This window comes from Mobula hypostoma, chromosome 3 (genome assembly GCF_963921235.1).
Source record: "Mobula hypostoma chromosome 3, sMobHyp1.1, whole genome shotgun sequence".
Taxonomy (NCBI): domain Eukaryota; kingdom Metazoa; phylum Chordata; class Chondrichthyes; order Myliobatiformes; family Myliobatidae; genus Mobula; species Mobula hypostoma.
Window position 1 is genome coordinate 184,413,583 of NC_086099.1, and position 26,348 is coordinate 184,439,930.

The 26,348-nt window shown below is 41.7% G+C and overlaps 1 protein-coding gene across 2 annotated transcripts in view; it reads left to right on the forward strand.

The window, feature by feature from the left end:
• spag6 (sperm associated antigen 6) overlaps positions 1-25,509 on the forward strand; it is a 137,909-nt gene extending 112,400 nt beyond the window's left edge. For both annotated transcript variants that reach the window (XM_063042394.1, XM_063042393.1), the window contains exons 9-11: positions 853-969; positions 20,875-21,020; positions 24,995-25,509. In XM_063042394.1, the coding sequence (XP_062898464.1) occupies positions 853-969; positions 20,875-21,020; positions 24,995-25,061 (330 nt within the window). In that variant the 3' untranslated portion in view covers positions 25,062-25,509. The remainder of the gene's footprint in view (positions 1-852; positions 970-20,874; positions 21,021-24,994) is intronic.
• The last annotated feature ends 839 nt before the right edge of the window (positions 25,510-26,348 follow it).

The window sequence follows — 26,348 nt, forward strand, 5'->3', positions numbered from 1 at the left end:
TGTAAATTGTTCAGAAAACATTACTTTTAGAGCAAGATTACATACCAGCTGTCCCCAGGTAAAGAACAGATTCTCATTTTAAAGGTATCAACAAGTCACTTTTGTCCACAAAACAGAAAATATACAAAAGTCACTCAATATGGTAACCATACTTCTACAGTATTGTAATGAATGGTATCAAAAGCACATAAGATTGAAAGAAAGAATAATTATTAAAAGTGAAGAGAGCGAGAGAGGGGAATGTAGTTCTGTCATTTGTTAATAAATGCTTGTACATACATTGAACTTTTGAGTTTAATGATATTATGGGAGCTCATTTGTATGTAGGGGCTCCCATAAGTCACATGTTCTTAACACAGGGACAGCTTGTGCTATGATATTATTGTCTTCCTCTAAGTTTTTGTTAATTTTTCTAATATTATATGTGATATATGTAGTGGTGCAGTGCTAGCTGGAGCTCACCGGAGCGCGTCCGGCACCTCTTTAAGAAAAAAGCCGAAATAAACAAGCTAATTAATTAGGTGCCACCCAGGTTGATTTGAGTATCTCAGAAACTTCTGATCTCCTGGGATTTTTACACACAACAGACTCTGGGATTTACAAAGAATGGTGCCAAAAACGAAAAAACATCCAGCGAGTAGCTGTTCTGTGAGTGAAAACATCTTGTTAAATCCACTCGCTGGATTTAACTATGTTATCTGACTGTGTACTCATTTCAGAAATCTATAGCAATACCAACAGAAAGCACTGAGGAAGTCTGATGTTCTAATTCTGAGAATGTAGAACACACTGAATTGCAAATGCCAATTATTTTCAATAGATTCTTGATAACTTTATTGCTGTTTCCACTAGGCTAAAAAGGCACTGAAGAACATCCTGCAGAAATGCACATATCTGCCAGCTCTTGATCCTCTACTGCATGATGCACCTCCCAATGTACTTAAGCATGTAGTTGGGCAGTACAGTAAGGTAAGAAAAACACTGCATGTAAGCCACCAATCAGCTCAGCCATTATTTTGTATCAATTGTTGCATTTTTTGATGTTCTCAGAGTTATAGTCTTCATTAGTTTGATAAATAAAATAACAGGGCCATTGGAAAACACCCAGTTATAAAATCAAAGTAACTCATAAACTCATGATCTCAGGTGTACCTGTAAACTACATTTGAAGTGCTGTCACCACTGTAATATAGGACAATGTGGGTGACAGTTCTCACAAAACAAAGGTATCACTACAGCAAAAGACAGCCCGAGATTTTTTTTGAAAATGTTGTTTGAGGAATAAATAATATCAGACACCATAGAGAATTTCTCTGCTTTTACAATAGTGGTAAGACATTTTATTTTAATTGACTGTTTTACTTATTTTATGAGTGTGAGTGTCGCTGGTTAAGGTTATCACTTAATGAGTACCTGAGAGACAGATGGAATTTGTTTAAAATCTCGTTGAAAAGAGCAAATTGCAGCATGTTTTCAGTGATTCAGTAACTACAGTCTTTAGACAAAGTAAGATTAAATAGCTCTAATAGTTGGTGAAGGGCACTTAAGTTTATTTTACTCCCTATTTTAAACATTGCAACTGCTTTTATCATGAACATATAAATTGCTTTTATATATGAATTATAAATTCCTGTATCACAACTTGAGTTAGGAATGAATTTTGTAACAGAACATTTTGTAATTTCCTCCTGCTGCTCTGGTATGGCTGCTCCTCCAGTGGCAGAAAGGTGTAATAACAAAGTGACAAACTTGTGTGGGCAGTTTCCATGAAAAATCTGAACGTAGGGACTTGTACTTGGAAAAGCTGACAGGAAATGCAGGCAAACATAACAGCTACAGCAAGTTAGTATTATGCATGGTGTACATAGAAAATCAAAAGTTAGGGAGAATGATGGTGCAATAGTGAAGCTGCAGTTATATTACCCAGGTTCAAATCGCTGTGTTCAAACAGCAGTTGTGGAATGTATATTTGGTTAAAAGCTTCGAACAACAACAACAACTCATAGTAGGACCCATCTGGCTCTTTGATGCCCTTTAGTTAATGTAATCCACTTTCCTTACTTGATTTGGTTTATATCTGACTTCAGACTTACACTGTGTGGTTGGCTCATAATTAGCTCAGTAAGCCACCCACTTGTATTATTGCTGCTAGAAAAGAGGGACAAATGGATAGATCACCTGTGTCAAACTGGGCACTGAATTCTGACATGGCACAGAATTAAACCTCACACGATCTTCATAAACACCTGGGAATACTTGAGATAGTTGTGCTTTCAGCGTGGTACTTTACACTGTGCCAAGCTTTTACATTACATTCCCTGGGTATGTCACATCCCATAAGTAGGAAAGCCTGAAAGAGGTGGTGCTGCTATTGTATGTGAGTGAGAAGAAATGGCCTTGTAGTCATCTGCAGATGCTAATCAAAAGCCTGAAAGCATATACTGTAGCACCGAGTTCAAAGGCAGCTTATGTTCCACTGTTATGAGACGATGGAAAAGTTCTCTGCTGCATAAAGATGGACTCTTGATGTCACAATCCCTTACACTTTATTGTCTACCTTCTCTGCATTTCCCCTGTAACTGTTACACTTTCCTCTGCATTCTTTTATTGTTTTACCTTGTACTGCCTCAGCACACTTGTGATGAATTGATCTGTACAAACGGTATGTAGGACAAATATTTTCACTGTACCTCAATAAGTATGGCAACAGCAATCCAATTTACTATGCTATTCCATGGCATTGAATCAAACTTGGGCATGCAAACCTGATTATCACTTAATGGCTGGTGTCTCCACTGAACATCATCAAGGGAAGCTTGGAGGCATCAGTCCTGAATGAGTGCACCAACATGGTGGATAAACTTGCAAGACCTCATCTTCATCAGTCTACCTCTGACAGATGCATCTGCCCTCAATCAACACACTAGTATTGTGTTGTGTATTAGGATAATTTGAAATGGGATTGACTGGGAACACACCTGGGAGTTCAAATCTAGATATCCATTAGACACAGTGTGTATCAGCAAGCATCAGAAATCTATACCACCACAACATTATTTATTGGCCTGCCATTTCCCTCACTCCACCAATACTGTTAAGCCAAAGGTTTAGCCCTGCTCTATGAGGACTGAAGAAGCAGCCAAATAAAACTTGCTACACAGGATTACACAGATGCCATCAGTATGTAATAGGTTTAACAATCTCACAAATAATGAGTAATTTGGAAGTTTTGCAGTCTTACTACATTTAGATGTGAATGGTGATAGACAATTAAACAACTAAAAGGAGGAGGAGACTACAGGAATATCCACATCCTTAATCATGCGAGCTTCAAAAATGAACCTGAAGCATTCGCAATCAAATTCAGCCAGAAGTGCCAAACGGAGCATTCATTCTGAATTTCTGATATCCCTACCTTTTCAGCCGATGTGATTCCCTCCCCATGATATCACAAAACTACTGAGAATTGGTTACTGCATAGGTTATGGGGCCAGTTAACATCCCGACTTCAGCACTGAAAATTTGTGCTCCAGAAAAGCTACATCTCTAGCCAAGCTGTTCTACTAAAATCGTACAGGCATCTGTAGGACAGTAGAGTCATTGAGTCCTATAGCATCGAAACAGGCCCTTTGGCACAACTGGTTCATGTTGACCCAGATGCCCGTCCAAACTAGTCCCATGTGTCAGCATTTGGCCTATAACCTTTTAAACGTTTCCTATCCATGCACCTGTCCAACTTTCATTGTACCTGACTTCCTCCAGCAGCTGGTTTTACATGTATACCACCCTTCATTACAAAAGGAAGTTGCCCTTCATGTTTCTGTTAAATCTTTCCCCTTCCACCTTAAACCTGTGCCCTCTAGTTCATGCCAACCTTGGGAAAAAAGGTGAGTGCATTCACCCTCTCTATCCCCTTTATGATTAAATATGTATCTTTAAGATCACTTCTTAATCACTACCCTTGTTATTAAATGACATTATTATTACTGGGACTCCGCCATCAACATCCTGCTGGTCACCATTAATCAGAAATGCACCTGGAGCAGTCACAAAATACCATGGCTATAAAAACAGCTCAGAAACTAGGTTTCTTGCAGCAAATGACTCACCTCCTGATATCCCAAAACTGTTCTGCAAAGGCACAAGTCCAGAGTGTGATGGTAAACATTTCACCTTCCTGAATGAGTGCAACTTCAACAATGCCATTCAGAACAAAGGAGCTAATGTGATTAGCACCCCATCAATCACTCTAAACTTTCGTTCTCTGTACCACTGCTGAACAGTAGCTGCACTGCAGTTACTCAAGCCACTCCAACAACCCCTCCCAGATGACGGGACTGTTTTGAATCAGTGTACTGGACCATATTCAGGGATTCAGCTTTGGATCTGAATGAATATACTTCAATTATACCAAAATATGAATGAATATACTTCACCAAGACCTGCATGGATGAATGGTGCCTTTGAGAATATACTGGACTACCCAAACTAGAAGCCAGGATGAAGTGTGAGATTTGCAGTCTGCTGAGGGCTAGATCAATGGCATTTAAGACCGGTGATCCAGTACTCTACAAAATTCAAACTTCAACATAAATTTCTTATCAAATACATACGTGTCACTATATACTACCCTGAGATTAATTTTCTGGTCAGCATTCATAGTAGATACAATAAAATCAATGATAAAACAACACAGTGACAAACAACCAATCTGCAAAAGAAGGCAAACTGTGCAAATACAATAAAAAACAATAATAATAATGATAATAAAGAAAGAATTAATAAATAATATTGAGAACATGAGCTGTAGAGTCGTTGAAAGTGAGTCCGTAGTTTGTGGAATCAGTTCAGTGTTGTGCTGAGTGAAGTTATCCATACTGGTTCAGGAGCCTGATGCTTGAAGGGTAATTACTGTTCCTGAACCTGGTGGTGTTGGGTCTAAGGCCCCTGTAACTCCTTCCTGATGGTAGCAGTGAGAAGAGAGCACAGCCTGGATGGTGTGGGGGTCGGGGTGTCCTTGATAATGGATGCTGCTTTCTTGTGGCAGCACTTCTTGTAGATATGCTTGGTGGTGAGCAAGGCTTTTCCTGTGATGGGCTGGTCTGTATTCTTTTTGTAGACTTTTCTGTCCATGAGCATTGGTGTTTTCATTACCATGTTTCTATTACCAGACCTTAATGCAACCAGAGAGGACACTCGCCACTGTACATCTATAGAAGTTTGTCAAAAGTCCAGGAATGAGCTACAGAAGGCTGTCTTAAGAGTGAAGAAGCATCTTTGGATGAAGTTAGAGTTAGGATCGGAGATACCAGCTATGGCAGGGTTTGCAAGCCATTACTTCCTATAAGGCGAAACCTAACATCATAAATAGCTGTGGTACTTCACTCCCTAATGAGTTGAACACACTTTATGCATGTGTTGAAAGGGAGAATAAAGCTACAGGTGTGCAAATCCCCACAGCATTTGCCGACCCTGGTTCAAAGGCTGACATCAGCACATCTTTCAAGACGGTGTATCTGGCAGGGCACAGAAAACCTGTGTTAACCAACTAGCTGGAGTGTTCAAGGACATCTTCAGTCTCTCTTTCCACTTCTGATACTTCTATAAGGATTGTTATACTGTATGTTCCTTCATCTTACCCTTCCTGAAGCCCAATCAGCTCTTTCGTCTTACGATGTTGAGTGCCAGGTTGTTGCTGCGGCACCACTCCATTAGTTGGCATATCTCACTCCTGTACATCCTCTCATCTCCATCTGAGATTCTACCAACAATGGTTGTATCATCAACAAATTTATAGATGGTATTTGAGCTATGCCTAGCCACACAGTCATGTGTATATAGAGAGTAGAGCAGTGGGCTAAGCACACACCCGGAGGTGCACCAGTGTTGATCATCAGTGAGGAGGATATGTTATCACCAATATGCACAGATCGTGGTCTTCCAGTTAGGAAGTCAAAGATCCAATTGCAGGGGGAGGTACAGAGGCGCAGGTTAGCTAAGATAGACTGGCAAATGATACTTCAAGGGTTGACGGTGGATATGCAATGGGAAGCATTTAAAGATCACATGGATGAACTACAACAATTGTTCATCCCAGTTTGGCAAAAGAATAAATCAGGGAAGGTAGTGCACCCGTGGCTGACAAGGGAAGTTAGGGATAGTATCAATTCCAAAGAAGAAACATTCAAATTAGCCAGAAAAAGCAGCTCACCTGAGGAATGGGAGGAATTCAGAGTCCAGCAGAGGAGGACAAAGGGCTTAATTAGGAACGGGAAAAAAGATTATGAGAGAAAACTGGCAGGGAACATAAAAACTGACTGTAAAAGCTTTTACAGATATGTGAAAAGGAAAAGATTGGTTAAGACAAATGTAGGTCCCTTACAGACAGAAACAGGTGAATTGATTATGGGGAACAAGGACATGGCTGACCAATTGAATAACTACTTTGGTTCTGTCTTCACTAAGGAGGACATAAATAATCTTCCGGAAATGGTAGGGGACAGAGGGTGTCGTGAAATGGAGGAACTGAGGGAAATACATGTCATTAGGGAAGTGGTGTTAGGTAAATTGAAGGGATTAGAGGCAGATAAATCCCCAGGGCCAGATGATCTGCATCCCAGAGTGCTTAGGGAGGTAGCCCAAGAAATAGTGGATGCATTAGTGATAATTTTTCAAAACTCTTTAGATTCTAGACTAGTTCCTGAGGATTGGAGGGTGGCTAATGGAACCCTGCTTTTTAAAAAAGGAGGGAAAGAGAAACTGGGGAATTATAGACCGGTTAGCCTAACATCGGTGGTGGGGAAACTGCTAGAGTCAGTTATCAAAGATGTGATAACAGCACATTTGGAAAGCAGTGAAATCATCGGACAAAGTCAGTATGGATTTGTGAAAGGAAAATCATGTCTGATGAATCTCATAGAATTTTTTGAGGATGTAACTAGTAGAGTGGATAGGGGAGATCCAGTGGATGTGGTATATTTGGATTTTCAAAAGGCTTTTGACAAGGTCCCATACAGGAGATTAGTGTGCAAGCTTAAAGCACACGGTATTGGGGGTATGGTATTGATGTGGATAGAGAATTGGTTGGCAGACAGGAAGCAAAGAGTGGGAATAAATGGGACCTTTTCAGAATGGCAGGCAGTGACTAGTGGGGTACCACAAGGCTCAGTGCTGGGACCCCAGTTGTTTACAATATTTATTAATGACTTAGATGAGGGAATTAAATGCAGCATCTCCAAGTTTGCAGATGACACGAAGCTGGGCGGCGGTGTTAGCTGTGAGGAGAATGCTAAGATAGGTTAGGTGAGTGGGCAGATTCATGGCAGATGCAATTTAATGTAGATAAATGTGAGTTTATCCACTTTGGTGGCAAAAACAGGAAAACAGATTATTATCTGAATGGTGGCCAATTAGGAAAAGGGGAAGTGCAACGAGACCTGGGTGTCATTATACACCAGTCATTGAAAGTGGGCATGCAGGTACAGCAGGCAGTGAAAAAGGCGAATGGTATGCTGGCATTCATAGCAAGAGGATTCGAGTACAGGGGCAGGGAGGTACTACTGCAGTTGTACAAGGCCTTGGTGAGACCACACCTGGAGTATTGTGTGCAGTTTTGGTCCCCTAATCTGAGGAAGGACATTCTTGCCATAGAGGGAGTACAAAGAAGGTTCACCAGATTGATTCCTGGGATGGCAGGACTTTCATATGACGAAAGACTGGATCGACTAGGCTTATACTCGTTGGAATTTAGAAGATTGAGTGGGGATCTTATTGAAATGTATAAAATCCTAAAGGGATTGGACAGGCTAGATGCAGGAAGATTGTTCCTGAATTTGGGGAAGTCCAGAACGAGGGGTCACAGTTTGAGGATAAAGGGGAAGCCTTTTAGGACCAAGATGAGGAAAAACTTCTTCACACAGAGAGTGGTGAATCTGTGGAATGCTCTGCCACAGGAAACAGTTGAGGCCAGTTCATTGGCTATATTTAAGAGGGAGTTAGATATGGCCCTTGTGGCTAAAGGGATCAGGGGGTATGGAGAGAAGGCAGGTACAGGGTTCTGAGTTGGATGATCAGCCATGATCATACTGAATGGCGGTGCAGGCTCGAAGGGCCAAATGGCCTACTCCTGCACCTATTTTCTATGTTTCTGTGTTCTGCAGCTTCTCCATCAGGGTTGTGGGAATGGTGGTATTAAATGCTGAGCTGTAGTCGACGAACAGCAACCTGACATAGGTGTTTGTTATGTTAACCAGGTGGTCTAAGGACATGCGAAGAGCCATTGAGACTGCATCTGCTGTTGACCTATTGTGGCGATAGGCAAATTGCAATGGGTCCTTGTTGAGGCAGGAGTTCAGTCTAGTCATGACCAATCTCAAAGCATTTCATCACTGTAGATGTGAGTGCTACCGGGTGATAGTCATTAAGGCAGCTCAAATTATTCTTCTTAGGCACTGGTATAATTGTTGCCTTTTTGAAGCAAGTGGAACCTCTGCCCGTAACAGTGGTAGATTGAAAATATCCTTTGAATACTCCCGCCAGATGGTCGGCACAGATTTTCAGAGCCTTACCAGGTACTCCATCAGGACCTTCCACCTTGCGAGGGTTCACCCTCTTTAAAGACAGCCTAATGTCGGCTTCTGAGACAGAGCTCACAGGGTCATCGGGTGTAGATGGGATCTTCACAGCTGTAGTTATATTCTCCCTTTCAAAGCGAGCATAGAAGGCATTGAGTTCATCTGGTAGTGAAGCATCGCTGCCATTCATGCTACTGGGTTTCGCTTTGTAGGAAGTAATGTCTTGCAAACCTTGCCAGATGTGTCGTACATCCGATGTCGCCTCCAACCTCGTTTGAAATTTTCTCTTTGCCTTTGAAAAAGCCCTCCGTAAATCATACCTGGTTTTCTGGTACAAACCTGAGTCACCAGACTTGAATGCCACAGATCTAGCTTTCAGCAGATGATGTACCTCCTGGTTCATCCACAGCTTTTGGTTTGGGAACGTACAGTAATTCTTTGTAAGCATACACTCATCCACAGAGGTTTTAATGAATTCAGTAACAACTGTAGCATACTCATCCAGGTCCGAAGATAAATCCCTAAATACGGTCCAGTCCACCAATTCAAAGCAGTCCTGTAAGCGCTCCTGAGCTTCCTTTGTCCATACCTTCTTGGTCCTTACCACTGGTGCTGCAATCTTCAGTCTCTGCCTATATTAAGGGAGTAGAAGTACAGCCGGATGATCAGACTTCCCAGAGTGAGGGCATGGAATAGCACGGTAGGCATTCTTGGTGGTCATGTAACAACAGTCCAGTGTATTGTTTCCTCAGGTATTGCAAGTGATCTGTTGATGGTAATTTCCTTTGATGCCCCGACCGATCATGAAACAGTCAACTTCCGCCTTAAATATAGGCACGGACTTGTCCTACACAATGATAGGGTGTATGTAGAGAGGATGTTTCCTATGGAGGGGATATCCTGAATTAGAGGGCACAGCCTCAAAATTGAGGGACAATCCTTTAGAACGGATGTAAGAGGAATTTTTTTAGTCAGGAGTAGTAAATCTGTGGAATGCTCTGCCATAGATGACAATGGAGGCCAAGTCTGTGCATATATTTAAGGCAGAAGTTGATTGTTTCCTGATCAGTCGGGGCATCAAAGTATGTGGCAAGAAGGCAGGTGTATGAGGTTGAGTGGGATCCAGGATCAGCTATGATGGAATGACGGAGCAGACTCGATGGGCTGAATGGCCTAATTCTGTTCCCTTGTCTTATGGTCTTATGACCTCAGCAAGTATTATTTCCAAAGACACATCGTTAGGCTTAGCTAGTTGTGGGCATACTGTGATAGCACCAGAAGCATGGTGACACTTGCGGGATATGTTGGTTGTTGACATGGAACTACGCATTTCACTATGTTTCAATATTTCAATGTAGATGTGATGAATAAAGCTAATCTTTTAAAAAAGTTTTTATTAAAAGCTTCATTCACTGCTCAATGTATTTGTTGAATTTCTTCCAAATACCCAACTGATGGCTAATATGGTGCTAATGGAAGATGCTGCTCTGGCTTTTAAGTTCTATTAAGACATAGAAGCCTCAAAATTGAATTCACTCATTTTAATGCACTAAATGGCCATTTGTTTCCTAATGTCAAATCACCTGTAACCAAAGTATCATAAAATTAGACGTCCTTAATGATTATTTCAAATCTCTCCCTTTTAAGAAGTGTTCAAAACATTCAGCTGCCACTCCATTTGCACACTGAGTCAAGTGAGTAAATTAGTGGAATTTACTCCATAGCAACCACAGGCTGTGGAAAAAGTGGAGTGGGAAATGGGGAAAGAGAAGCAAGGAGGGAACAAAGACACATAAATGCCAAATTGACCCTGTACCACAACTAGCCAGGCACTGCAATACTGGGACCATGGATTGATGCTTCCATGAGCTAATGGTATCAGTGCACAGTTGTTTTAATCTATGCTCAGGGCTTTTGGTAATGAAATTTTTAATATATCAAAGAGAAAGGGTCAGGAGCAGGAGTGTGATACATAGAATTTATCAAGTATAAAACAATATCCTGTTATTTCCATTATTTTTAATATGATTGGCTGCATGATTTATTGGGAGTTAAAAATAAAGGCTGAAGTGAATGGGCAAGGACATGGTAAATGGAGTAGAGTGGACAATGTGAGGCTGTACACTTTGAATAGGAAAATAGGAACCTGGAGTACTTTTAAGTGGTGAGATATTAAAAGGTGCTGCTGTTCAGAAACACCTGAATAGTCTTATACACACATCATGGAAAGTTAGCATGTGAGAAGAACAAGAAACGTGGAAAGCATACAGGATAGTAGGCTTTATTGGAAAAGAGATTAAGTGTAGGAGTAGAGATATTTTATTCCAATTATATAGATACCTTGTGAGTCTGCATCTGAAAAATTTTGTGTAGGTGTCGTTTTCTTTACCAAAGAAGACTGCATTTACAACAGAGGGAGTGCAGACCAGACTAGTTCCAAGGGTTTTTCATATGAGGAGAATTAAACAGAATGGGATTAGATTATTCGAAATTTCTAAAACTGAGTACTCTTAAGGGACATGATAGGCTAGTTGTGGAGTTGATGTGCCTACTGGTTAGAATATCCAAAACCAGAGGTATAATATTAAGATAAGGGGTCAACCATTCAGAGCACAGATGAGATGGGATTTCTTCACTCAAAGGATAAGGAACATTTGGATTTCATGATCCAGGTAGCTGTGAAATCTTGGTCACTGAGTATATTAAAAGCAGAGTTTAATAGAGTTTTAGATGCTAAGGGAATCGAAGTATTATAGGATTAATTAAGTAAAATGGTTAATTAAGGAAATAGTGGAACTTCAGCCTTAATCTTATTAAATAATGGTGCACATGTGAAAGGTCGACTGTCTTATATTTTGTTCATTAGTGATTACTGGGTGCTACACAAGTTGACAATGTCATCACATATAAAGTACTATGGATAAAGTGCCAACTACAACATCATAAGTCTAGCCAAATTTTTTAATGAGCTAAACTTATACAGGAGGAGGGCATAAATACTTTAAAACATGTACAAAACTACTTTTATATGCTATTCTTGCAATAAAGAAAACAGGCACAGTGGGTCCAGTTCGGTCCACAAATAAGTCCAAATCAGATCCAAAGAAACTGGTTATTTGTCAGAAATTACTTTTGGATAGTACTTCTAGCAGAATCAGTTGCAGTTCTGACAAAAACAAAGAAGGAAATCCTTCACCAACAGCAAATTTTCCTATCCTCTCCAACTTCCTTTGCTTCCAGCATTCTGAAGGTAGCTTTCTATAAGCCTGGTTCACCCCTTTATTTCTGCTAATACCTCAGTTTCTTCATGCAACAGCTTTAGAACATAGATACATTGAAAACCTCCAGCACAATACAGGTCCTTTGGCCCACAATGCTGTGCCGAACATGTACTTTAGAAATTACCTGGGGTTACCCATAGCCCTCTATTTTTCTAAGCTCCATGTACCTATTCAGGAGTCTCTTAAAAGACCCTATCATATCTGCCTGCACCACTGTTGTCCGCAGCCCAATCCACACACACACCACTCTCTGCGTAAACAAAACTTATGCCTGACATCTTCTCTGTACCTACTTCCAAGCACCTTAAAACTGTGCCCTCTCGTGTTAGCCATTTCAGCCCTGGGAAAAAGCCTCTGACTATCCACACGATCAATGCCTCTCATCATCTTATACACCTCTATCAGGTCACTCTCATCCTCTGCTGCTCCATGGAGAAAAGACCGAATTCACCCAACCTATTCATAAGGCATGCTCCCCAATCCAGGCACCATCCTTGTAAATCTCCTCTGCACCCTTTTTATAGTTTCCACGTCCTTCCTGTAGTGACATGACCAGAACTGAGTGCAGTACTCCCAAGTGGGGTCTGACCGGGGTCCTATATAGCTATATGTGTGCAATTGTAGATGATCCAGTGAACCTGTTCTTCATTTGTTGTCCAGGATTCAATAGATTTTCCAGGGTCCACTCTGCTCTCCTATCAGATTCTTCCTTCTCCAGCCCTTCACCTTTCCCACCAACCTGGCTTCACCTATCACTTTCCAGCTAGCCTCCTTCCCCTTCCCCACTGTTTTTTTTCTGGCATCTTCCCCTTTCCTTTTCAATCCTGAAAAAAAGGCCTCAGCCCGAAACATCGACTGTTTATTCATTTCCGTAGATGCTGCCTGACTTGCTGAGTTCCTCCAGCATCTGCAGAATCTCTCATTTTTTATAAGTTTTAATTTCAAATTTCCAGTATCTATAGCATTTCCCATGATAATTCAGATCTTTATTTGGCATCATCCCTTTATATCTCCTGTCAAATATTGTTCACTTATTTTATTTTTCGCTCTTATACTTTACATTAAATTGTTACAGCCTTCCAGCATACCCTTCTCTTCCTTCCTCCTCCCTTCACTCTGAAACCTGTTCATCTCAAACCATTCCAGACTTGTTGATTTATCACACTGTTGTATTACCTCTACCTATTTTTGCCTCTGTACATAAGTGCTGCCCAAACTTAACACTATTACCAGCATTTTCAATTTATATTGTATGTAAAGGGAAACTAGAGTCATAAAACACTGTAGCACAGGAAACAGGTGGTCTGGCCCATCTAGTCCATGTCAAGCTATTAATCTCCCCAGTTCTATGAAGTTGCACCTGGACCATAACCCTTCATACCCCACCTTCCAAGCTTCAGAAATGGTAACCACACCTCCCTGACCTTTACCATAGCCTTGGACAGGGATAGGAGTAGATGGTATGGGAAAGTATTTCGTTGTAGGAGGGTGAATTATGATACTATTAGGTAGGAACTTGGGAGAATACATTGGGAACAGGTGTCCTTGGGGTAATGCACAACAGGCATCTGGAGGCTGTTCAGGGAATAATTACATGGGGTTCTGGATAAGTTTATCCCTTTGAGGCTGGAACAAATGGTAGGGTGCAGGAGCCATGGTTGACAAAGGATGTGGAATATCTAGTCAAGAGGAAGAAAGAATCTTACTTAATGGTTTTGGAAGCAAGGCTCAGACAGGTAGCCTGGAATGAGTGGAAGAATGGACTTAAGAGAGCAAGAAGGGGCATGAGAAGGACATGGCAAGTAAGATTAAGGAAGATTCCAAGATATTCTACATATATGTGAAGAGCAGGAAGATGGGTAGAGTGAGGGTAGTACTGATCAGGGATAGTAGTGGAAACGTGCCTGGAGTCTGGGAGGTAAGCTAGGTCCTTAATGAATGCTTTGTTTCAGTATTCACCAGTGAGAGGGACCTTAACGTTTTTGAGGACAAGGTGAAATAGGCTGATATGCTAGAACATGTTGACATTAAGAAAGAGGGTGCGCTGTAACTTTTGAGAAAAATATTAGGATATTTAAGGCACTGGGTTGGATGGGATGTATTCCAGGGTACTATGGGAAGTGAGGGAAGAGATTGCTGCACCTTTGGCAATTATTTTTGAAACTTCATTGGCCACAGGAGTAAGTACCAGATGATTGGAGGGTGGTAAATGTTATTCCTTTGTTCAAGAAAGGGAGTAGGGGTAACCCTAGATGTTACTTCAGTTTGCGCAAATTATTGGAGAAGGTTCTTGGAGACTACAATTATAAGCATTTGGAGTACCAGAGTCTGATTAGGGTTAGTCAGCATGGCTTTGTGAGGGGCAGAGACCTGTTCTGAGACCCCTGCTCTGTGCGATTTTTATAAGTGATGTGGATTAGGAAGTGGAAGGGTAGGTTAGTAAGTTTGCAGATGACTGACACAAAGGTTGGTGGAGTTGTGGATAAGGTGGAAGTTGTTATAGGTTGCAATGGGATATTGCTAAGTGCAAAGGTGAGCTCAGAAGTAGCATATGTTCAACACAGAAAAGTGTGAAATGATTCACTTTGGAAGGCCGAATTTGAAGGCAGAATACAGGGTTGACGGCAGGATTCTTAATAGTGCAGAGGAACAGAGGATGTTGGAATTCACATCCAAGGTTGCAGCGCAAGTTGATAGGGTTGTTAAGAAGGCGTATAGTATGTTGGCCTATTTTTGTCAAAGGATTGAGTTCAAGAGCCGTGAGGTAATGTTGCAGCTCTATAAAACCCTGATTAGACTGGCATTGGAATACTGTGTTTAGTTCTGGTTTAGATTTAGAGAGGCTGCAGAGGATATTTATCAGGATGTTGTCCGGACTAGAGAGCATGTCTTATGTTGAGAGAGCTGGGCTTTTCTCCTTGGAGCAAAGGAGAATGACAGGTGACTTGATAGAGGTGTACAAGATGATAAGAGGCATATATATAGTGGATAGCCAGAGACTTTTTCTCAGGGCAGAAATGGCTAGTACAAGGGGGCATCATTGTAAGGTGACTGGAGAAAAGCAAAGGTGGGGGGGGAGGAATATCAGAGGTAATTTTTTTTTGCACAGAGTGGTGGGTACTTGGTATGTGCTGCCAGGAGTGGCGGTAGAGTGGATACCTTAGGGGGCATTTAAGAAACTCTTAGACACATGGATGATAGAAAAATGGAGGGGGCTATGTAGGAGGAAAGGGTTAGATTGATCTTATAGTAAATAGTTGGCTCAACATCATAGGCTGAAGGGCCTATACTGTGCTGTAATGTTCTCTGTTTTAAGTGTGATGGAGGAATTTAAATGATTAATTTGGAAATAATATTGACCTGAGCAACAATAACCACAAACTTCTCAGATTGCTATAAGAACCCTTTCAGTCTTCTATCTTACTTCAAGGAAGAACTTTGTTGTTCATGGCCTGTCTGACCCATGTATAACTGCAGAACCTCCAATAGGATTGATGGCATCTGCTTCCTCTGGCATTGTTAGGGACGTAAGTTAAATGATGGTATTTCGAATGATACTTGTTACACCTGAACAAGTAAAACACTATGAAGGTAACTGTGGATATGGAGTCATTCACCAGCTGTGGAAGTGACCATAAAAGTACATGTTCAGTAAGAATACTGATTGACCTAGGCTACAATTACTTATTCATGCTCTTACCCTGAGGAATCAGAGTCATACCAATAATTTAATTAATAGTGATGAGTCCATGTTTCTAAGAGGCCGCATTGCAGTTCCAGATGTGACTGTGCCATTCCCACTGTGCATTGTAGGACTGTGCATCTTTTTCTTGCTCATTATGTAATCTTACTTCCCTATAATAATATTTAGAATTGATTGAATGCGTCACTCACCATAATAAAGGCAAACAGGAACTGGTCCAGTTTTCAGCCTTGAGTAAGTGGAGAAGTCTTTATTGATTAACACATATTAAATGTATTTTGACAGTTTTCTTAAGGTTTTTTCCATAAGATATAGGAGCAGAATTAGGCCATTCAGTTCATTGATCACTCTCCGCTATTCAAACATGACTGATTTATTATCCCTTTCAACCCTATTCTCCTGCCTTCTCCCCATAACCTTTGACACCCTTACTAATCAGGAACTTATCAACCACTGCTTTAAATATATCCAATGACTTGGCTTCCACAGCCATTTGTAGCAATTAATTCCACAGATTCACTACCCTCTGACTAAAGAAATTCCTCTGCCCTAAAGGGGCATCCTTGTGTTCTGAGGCTGTGCCCTCTTGTCTAGACTTCCCCACTATTGGAAACATCCTGTCCAAGTTCACGCTATCTAAGCTTTTCAGTATTCGATAGGTTTCAGTGAGATCCTGCCCCTCACCCCCCTGTCCTCTAAACGCCAGTGAGTATGGGCCCAAATGTTCCTCATACATTAACACTTCCATTCCAGGGATTATTCTTCTGAACCTCCTCCAGACCCACTCCAATGCCAGCACATCCTTTCGTAGATAAGGGGTCCAAAACTGTTCACAATGCTTCAAGTGCAGTCTGGCCAGTGCTGTAAAATCCTGGCATTACATCCTTGCTTTGATATTCTAGTCCTCTTGCAATTATATTGCATTTGCCTTCATTACCACCGACCCAAACTGCAAGTTGAGTCGTTCACGAGGACTCCCAAGTCCCCTTGCACTCTGATTTCTGAATTTTCTCCCCATTAAGAAATAGTTTATGCCTTTATTCCTACTAAAGTGAATGACCATACAGTTCCCAGTACTGTATTCTCCTAATCTGGTTTATTACCAAGATTATTTCAGTCATTGTTAAACAGGAGAAAGGAATCTAACAACCTGAAAAGAAAGCGCCAATCTATGATTTGGAAGATCACTAATAGAAACTAAAATGATCCTGGGGATTTATGGAGTACGATCTACTGTAACGACAAACCAAGTTATCAGATGATTGATGCTAATGAGAGAGATAAGGGAGACAATGGAGAAATGTTCAAAATGTTAATGAGAGAGGAGAGAGAAAGATAACGGAAAAGAAACACAATTCAGAATATAGACGGACCGGCTGCTTTGAACCTGAACTATTTGAAGTTTGATGGACATGTGATACCCCAGCAGAGGGATAAAAAGAACAGGTTCACTAAGGCACGGCACACACCACGAGATCACGAGATAACGAGACCCTGGAAGAGCAGTGTGCCTCCACAAGTTGGTGAGAGTTTGGAGGTCTGGTTCGAGGGAACCGACCATAGACTCACAGGGTGAAAAGGTACGATCGGTGGGAACCTGTTGTGTGTGTCCGCCCTTGCCTGGGTGCCGGGTTCACCGCGGAAGAACGGTCGTATCCGGAACGGAGAGGTCACAGTCAGTGACCACAGCGGGACAGAAGACATAAAAGGGTCCGCCCAAAGCCAACTGTGAAGAACATCAAAGGTCTGCTTGAATCAAAATTTGCATATCTCTCTCTCTCTCTCTCTCTCTCTCTCTCTCTCTCTCTCACAGCACAACAGCGATTACTGCGAACTGTACTAAGCTGAACTGAACTCTGCATCACTTGAGACTGATCATTTTACCCCTAGACTGCGATAGAGCTTGGCTGATTCCTATTACCCTAGTTCTGTGTACATGTGTGTTTTATCATTGCTAACCTGTTGCATTTATATCCTTACGATTAGAGTATTGTATTACTTATTTCTTTAATAAAACTTTATTAGTTTCCAGTAATCTAGACTCCAACTAGTGGTCCATTTCTGCTGGTTTGGCAACCCAGTTACGGGGTACGTAACACTACAAAATTATTTAGCTTGAATCAGAAAGTCAGAAAACATGATTTTCGCTGTATAAGGAAATCTTCCTTAATGTGATCTATGTAATCTTAAAAAATTGAAATGTTTAATTTGTTATGGAATATACAATAATTCTAATCTTGGGATGCCACAGTAGCATAGCAGTTACCACAATGCTATTACAGCTTGGGTTTTTGGAGTTCAGAGTTCTCTGTAAGGAGCCTCTGTAAGTCCTCCCCATGGAATGCATGAGTTTTCTCCTGGTCCTCTGGTTTCCTCCCACAGTCCGAAGATGTACCAGGTAGGTTAACTGGTCATTGTAAGTTGTCTTGTCATTAGGTTATGGTTAAATTGGGGTTGTCAAAGTTTACTGAGCAGTGCAGCTCAAAAAGCCTCTTCCGTGCTGCACCCTAAAATACGAGGGGTGATCGATAAGTTTGTGGCCTAAGGTAGAAGGAGTCAATTTTAGAAAACCTAGCACATTTATTTTTCCTACATTTACACACTTAGTCCAGCGGTCGTGGAGGATCCCTTCTTTGTAGAAGTCGGCGCCTTGGACCTCCAGAAGTGGATCACAGCATGGGTGATTGATAAGTTCATGGCCTAAGGTAGAAGGAGATGGGTTATTAACTTCAAGCTTTCTGCATTTTCACTCAAAAGAGTTGACCTGCACATCCATGTAACAGGAGTGTCTTGGACCTCCAGGTGGTCCACAGCAGGGGTGATTGATAAGTTCATGGTCTTAGATAGAAGGAGATGAGTTATACAGCTCTCGTTATATGCACGTGCAGGTCAACTCTTTGAGTGAAAATGCAGAAAGTTTGAAGTTAATAACTCATCTCCTTCTACCTTAGGCCATGATCTTATCAATCACCCCTGCTGTGGACCACTTCTACAAAGAAGGGATCCGTATGCTCCATGACCGCTGGACTAAGTGTGTACATGTAGGAGGGGACTATGTTGAAAAATAAATGTGCTAGGTTTTCTAAAATTGACTCCTTCTACCTTAGGCCACAAACTTATCAATCACCCCTCGTAAGTAATCTAGCATCTGATTGTACAGAAATCCTGATAGTTCAGTACCTGACTCATTATTTTGGAGGGTGGGCCAGAGGTCTAGAATGCATGCAAGATGTGTGGCCAGAACGGAGGGTTTAGACTGAATACGAGGCCACAATTGGGGTTTAATCTAATGCATGGAGATTGATTGTCACCAGCAGTGTATGTAAAATATAAATTAGAAATATTGTTTATTTTACTCTAATAGTAAACTCAAATAAAACTAGAACCTATCCATAAGCATAGATACATACATCAAAGTTGCTGGTGAACGCAGCAGGCCAAGCAGCATCTGTAGGAAGAGGTGCAGTCGACGTTTCAGGCCGAGACCCTTCGTCAGGACTAACTGAAGGAAGAGTGAGTAAGGGATTTTAAAGTTGGAGGGGGAGGGGGAGATCCAAAATGATAGGAGAAGACAGGAGGGGGAGGGATAGAGCCGAGAGCTGGACAGGTGATAGGCAAAAAGGGATACGAGAGGATCATGGGACAGGAGGTCCAGGAAGAAAGACGGGGGGGGGTGACCCAGAGGATGGGCAAGAGGTATATTCAGAGGGACAGAGGGAGAAAAAGGTGAGTGAGAGAAAGAATGTGTGCATAAAAATGAGTAACAGATGGGGTACGAGGGGGAGGTGGGGCCTTAGCGGAAGTTAGAGAAGTCGATGTTCATACCATCAGGTTGGAGGCTACCCAGACGGAATATAAGGTGTTGTTCCTCCAACCTGAGTGTGGCTTCATCTTTACAGTAGAGGAGGCCGTGGATAGACATGTCAGAATGGGAATGGGATGTGGAATTAAAATGTGTGGCCACTGGGAGATCCTGCTTTCTCTGGCGGACAGAGCGTAGATGTTCAGCAAAGCGGTCTCCCAGTCTGCGTCGGGTCGCGCCAATATATAAAAGGCCACATCGGGAGCACCGGACGCAGTATATCACCCCAGTCGACTCACAGGTGAAGTGTCGCCTCACCTGGAAGTACTGTCTGTGGCCCTGAATGGTGGTAAGGGAGGAAGTGTAAGGGCATGGGTAGCACTTGTTCCGCTTACACGGATAAGTGCCAGGAGGGAGATCAGTGGGGAGGGATGGGGGGGGCGAATGGACAAGGGAGTTGTGTAGGGAGCGATCCCTGCGGAATGCAGAGAGAGGGGGGGAGGGAAAGATGTGCTAGTGCTACACATGCCCTTACCCTTCCTCCCTTACCACCATTCAGGGCCCCAAACAGTCCTTCCAGGTGAGGCATCACTTCACCTGTGAGTCGACTGGGGTGATATATTGCGTCCGGTGCTCCCAATGTGGCCTTTTATATATTGGCGAGACCCGACGCAGACTGGGAGACCGCTTTGCTGAACATCTACGCTCTGTCTGCCAGAGAAAGCAGGATCTCCCAGTGGCCACACATTTTAATTCCACATCCCATTCCCATTCTGACATGTCTATCCACGGCCTCCTCTACTGTAAAGATGAAGCCACACTCAGGTTGGAGGAACAACACCTTATATTCCGTCTGAGTAGCCTCCAACCTGATGGCATGAACATCGACTTCTCTAACTTCCGCTAAGGCCCCACCTCCCCCTCGTACCCCATCTGTTACTCATTTTTATGCACACATTCTTTCTCTCACTCTCCTTTTTCTCCCTCTGTCCCTCTGAATATACCTCTTGCCCATCCTCTGGGTCCCCCACCCCTTGTCTTTCTTCCCGGACCTCCTGTCCCATGATCCTCTCGTATCCCCTTTTGCCTATCACCTGTCCAGCTCTTGGCTCCATCCCTCCCCCTCCTGTCTTCTCCTATCATTTTGGATCTCTCCCTCCCCCTCCAGCTTTCAAATCCCTTACTCACTCTTCCTTCAGTTAGTCCTGACGAAGGGTCTCGGCCTGAAACGTCGACTGCACCTCTTCCTACAGATGCTGCCTGGCCTGCTGCGTTCACCAGCAACTTTGATGTGTGTTGCTTGAATTTCCAGCATCTGCAGAATTCCTGTTGTTTTTCATAAGCATAGATAGTTTATTCCTCTCCATAGGTGCTCTCTGACTTACTGAGTTCCTGCAGCATTTTGTGTGTGTTAAAGATTTCCAGTGTATGCAAAACCTCTCATGTTTATAACCTGTGCATAATCTAACAAATTAAATAATCTGTTCTTTTTTTTATTGCCAATCTGCCTAATAGGTACTACCACATGACACTAAAGCCCGTCGTCTATTTGTCACGAGCGGTGGACTGAAGAAGATTCAAGAAATTAAAGCTGAACCCGGTTCAATTATGCAGGAGTATATTAATGGTATTAACAACTGTTATCCAGAAGAAATTGTCAGGTAACAAAGAACTTATTCTCCTTAAAATTTCACTCATCAAATTTGTTTAATTGGTATATTATTTTCAACTTTGATTAATTTTAAATCTGATTTTAGAAAGCTGTTGGATTTTGATGGGTCTTAGCAGAACTGAATTCCTGTCTCCAATGGAAATACTATACACACATTCACAACAGCATCAAAACACGTTGATGAAGATAGAGCAGCAGATGTAGTGTATATGAATTTCAGTAAGGCATTTGATAAGGTTTCCCATGTAAGGCTCATTTAGAAGGTAAGGAGGCATGGGATCCAAGGAGTCCTTCCTGTGTGGATCCAGAATTGGCTTGCCCACAGAAGGCAAAGTGTGGTTGTAGGTGGTTTGTATTCTGCGTGGAGGAATGGTGTTCCACAGGGACCTGTTCTGGGACCCCTCCTCTTTGTGATTTTTATGGATGACCTGGATGAAGAAGTAGAAGGGTGGGTTAGTAAGTTTGCTGATGACACAAAAACTGGAGGTGTTGTGGATAGTCTGAAGGATTGCCAGAGGTTACAACAGGACATCGATAGGATGTAGAACTGGGCTGAGAAGTAGCAGATGGAGTTCAACGCAGAAAGTGAGAAGTGGTTCATTTTGGTAGGTCAAATTTAAAGACAGAATATAATATTAATGGTAAGACTGTTGGCAGTGTGGAGGATCAGCGAGATCTTGCGGTCCGTGTCCATAGGACATTCAGAGCTGCTGTGCAGGTAAAGAAGGTGTATGGTGTGATGGGCTTCATCAACCGTGGGACTGAGTTCAAGAGTTGTGAGGTAATATTAAAGCGATATAAGACCTTAGTTAGACCCGACTTGAAGAACTGTGTTCTGTTCTGGTCACCTTACTACAAGAAGGATGTGAATACTATAGATAGAGTGCAGAGAATATTTACAAGGATGTTGCTTGGATTGGGAGCATGCCATAAGAATAGGTTGAGTGAACTTGGCTTTTTCTCCTTGGAGCGATGGAAGATGAGAGGTGACCTGATAGAAGTGTATAAGATGATGAGAGGCATTAATGGTATGGATAGCCAGAGGCCTTTTCCCAGTGCTGAAGTGGCTAACACGAGAGGACATAGTTTTAAGGTGCGTGGAAGTAGGTACAAAGGGGATGTCAGAGATAGGTTTTTCACACAGAGTAGTGGGTGCATGGAAGAGGCGGAAACAATAGGGTCTTTTAAGAGACTCTTAGGTACATGGAGCTTAGAAAAATAGAAGGCTATGCAGTTGGGAAATTCTAGACAGTTTCTAGAGTTGGTTACATGGTCAGCAGAAAATTGTGAGCCAAACAGCCTGTATTGTGCTGTAGATTTCTGAGTTCTATGTTCTGACACTGAACCTTGGGAGGGGATTGCAAGGTACAATGGTGGGTATAGACTGGAAGATCATTGGTTGTGAGACCAATTCTTATTTTAGCAAATTGTGAAATTAATTTTTTAAAAATCTCTACTTTGGTAGCATGAGAAAAGTTACAATAAAAGCTGATGAATTATTGTAAAAACTCATCACATTTTATGTCCTTCAGGCAGGGATGAACTACCACTGTAAGGCTCACATACAATATGACTTCTATCTTATATCAAGTAATGCCTTCAAAGCAGGTGTTGAGCAGTTACTGCTGTGCTCCCAATGTTTTATTAAAAAGGGAATTGAAGGACAAGAGTGCTGCATAATTTGTGAGTGATAGCATCACTCGCAACACGCTGGAGGAACTCAGCAGGTTGGTCAGCATCCGTGGAAACGATCAAGTCAACGTTTTGGGCCGGAACCCTTCATCAGGACTGTAGAGGGAAGGGGCAGAGGCCCTATAAAGAAGGTAGGGGGAGGGTGGGAAGGAGAAGGCTGGTAGGTTCCAGGTGAAAAACCAGTAAGGGGAAAGATAAAGGGGTGGGGGAGGGGAAGCAGGGAGGTGATAGGCAGGAAAGGTGAAGAAGGAATAGGGGAAAGCACAATGGGTAGTAGAAGGAGGCGGAACCATGACGGAGGTGATAGGCAGCTGGGGGAGGGGGCAGAGTGACATAGGGATAGAGGCAGGGAGGGGGAGGGAATTACTGGAAGTTGGAGAATTCTATGTTCATACCAAGGGGCTGGAGACTACCTAGACAGTGTATGAGGTGCATCTGCAGATTATTTTGTGTTTACGAAGTGATAGTGTCAACAGGAGTTGTGGGGCTGAGTTGGAGGAAGTGAAAGTTGGCAGCTCAAATTATATCAAACTCTCTCCGAAGTTTATTAAGCAAACTGATAATTAAACTACTGTGAAGAAAGTCTAGACGTGATAGTCCGAAGGACATGTTTCTCTATAGTATGACTGTATTTCCAGGTCAGACAGGTATGTAGCCTGGAGAAGCAGGCTCAGTAGTAGTGCTCTGTGCACTTGTTATTCGTGTTGGTAGATTTTGGACATAGAACGGCTATCAGAGTAGCCTTTGATCCAGATGGAAGATGGATTAGATGCCATTCAAACTTAATGCTTTGTACTGGATTATGTTGAGGAATCTGGTGTAAAATTGGCCCTGTGTTCATATAGGTCAGTGGAGAGTCTTCCATCGTTCTGTTGGTGTTATGGTGTCACTTGCCATGGAATCTTTTCCTCGCTTATCTTTGGCAATACCTGAGGGCTTAAGGTGATTGTTTTGACTCTGTTTTACATGCCCAGTCTCTGATTTTCTGCCAAAGGGCTTCAGCCCAAAATGTTGACTGTACTTTTCTCCATAGATGCTACCTGGCCTGCTGAGTTCCTCCAGCATTTTGTGTGTGTTGCTCTGATTTTCTTGTGGCTACAGAATTTATGTGGCTGATCCAGGGAAGTTTGTTGTCAATGGTGTTATCCAAAATGTTGATATTGGAAATCTCACTAAAGACAATGCTACTGAATGTTAAAAGTAGGTGTTCAGACCCTTTTTGTAGTACATTGCTTGTCACAGGTATAGTATGACACATTGAGGTATGGATTACTTCACTTCTTTTTGAGAGGTGCAAATAGAGTTTAAAATTGCACATAGTTATATCCAAAAGCCCCCCCTCCCCCTTTCTGAGTGTGGTACTGAAAATTCAGCATAATAACCTGGAATATGTTGATGCCAATACAGGTAATTCATTCACTTCAAATTCTATTCTGATTCCCATGTATGATTGTTTGTCTGAGCATGGTCCCTGATTAACATGTACCATACCCTTGATGTTTAAAGATCTGTATCTTTCTTGGAAACTAATTTACAGTGATTAAGAGTTGTCTGTGTTTTTATTATATTGATTGTGTGTCTGGTTACATTTTCATGTCTGCCATATTCAGTACCTGCATGTGTGTACAGTAATTATTTCACTGTTAAATAATTCTTCTATTAAGGCCAGTGAAACATTCCTGTCTTCAGGTCTGTGTCTTGATTAATAAATTTGTCCTCTACCCTCATATTGAGCATTCAGCATATAACATATCTAAATTTGGGACCTCACTGTGAAAAGAATGAACCACAGGATCTTGTATCCTTTGGCTCTGCTGTATATTATTTCAAAGTGTTATGTTGCCAGTCTGTTTCCTGCTGTGTTTTAGTAATCTGCTTTATACATTTATTTATATGATCAATTACTTAACTGCTTCATCTTACTTTTTATTGTTATGTTTCAATTTTGTTTGGCATTGAAATGGTATATTTAATGCAGTTAAACACTTCAAGGTATAACGCATCATTGAACACCATTTAAATAACAGAAGGAGAGTTTAGAGATCACCAATGTCTTGGTCAAACATTTAGGGAGTAAATTCCAGTGGTTTGGGCCGAGACACCTGAAACCAGCACACTTGATTGGGTGAAGAAAACCTAGAATATGTAAAACCCGGGTTGGCAGAGAGCTGGGGCAGGTTACAGAAGGAATTGTTTTCATTATACTGCAGTAGTTTCACCAGGTTGATCCACAATTGTATTAACCACATGTTCCTTTATTGATTTCTGCAGATACTACTCGCCTGGATATTCTGATGCATTGCTGGAAAGAGTTGAAAACTACCAACCAACTCTTTAAGAAATATTGTGGGTGGTCTTTTTTCCCCCGAAGTTTTTGTTGGTTTTAAACCAGGAAGTCTCTACTAATTTTACTAAAATATTTTGTACTAAGCATTAAATTATGGCCCAAGTCTCCATCCAAATTCTTTGATCAATTTCAGTTGATTTTGTTAATAATTTTGCTGGAACAGTAGGATCTCTTTGATGAACATGTTTCGATTGCATTTCGGTGCATTATCTTGTTTTAGTAGCGGTTAGTACTCCGAAGCCTCTTACAGACCAAAAACATTGCATATTTCACAGAAATGAATTCTAAATTATGCGAGGGGTTGGCAAGGCTGTGGATTTTCAATGATCTTTCCTAAAGCCCGATTTCAGTGGCCATAAAGCAGCTTTTGTATTCTATATTATGAAAATATAAACTCATACTTGCGGCACTCTGAAACTCTGTGACACCAATAAATGTGGTGACTTGGGTTTGAAGTGGAAGGTTTGTGTGGATTCATTACTAATCAAAACCTGGCTGATATACAGTGATTATTTTTATTTTAAAAACTTTATTCACTGTTGATTGCTGAGTCAAATCGAGAAAAAATCGATAGCAATATTAATACAGGCAGGAAAAGTTCAAGGTGTCATCCTGCTTTTGAATTTATTGCGTGTATGGGAGCTGCTGAATGGTGATATATTACATGCATTGCTGGTTGGTCTGACGTTCTTGTGGAAGTACATTTATAATTAGCACAGCGAGAGAATGTGACAGTGACTGACCTGCTGAATGTAACTCTCTTCGATCACAGCACCACACTTCTGTTCAAAGGATTTGTATGTGAGATGGAATGCATCTGTTTAAAGTACAGAATTTTCTCCGTATTTTCTGCAACTCAGGAAAATAATTTTCTGCATTTTCCAATCTAGTTTTCATTTAGCCATTTCACTCTCTGTCAGGCGTTATATCAGAGTTGCTGCGTTGTGTTCCTTGTTCCATTTCATAAAAATGCATCGAGCAATCCCATAATCATATCTACTTGAGCATAAAACTACAGTTTAAAATGTGAAACCGAACGTAAAACCAAACGTCATTTTTATTCGTGAGATCGGTGGGAATAATTAGGTGCGTACTGCCTTATTACTTTATTATAAAATCCAATTTGCAATAGTGAGTACGATTTCAAGCGAAATTACTTTTTATGTAAGGTCTAAATATAACTCGAATTTATTTCGGAGACGACGTGGAAGGCGAATCTGGACCTGCAGAACGCCGCTTTGAAGAAACCGCTTTGTGCAGCTGCTTGTTAGAAACTGG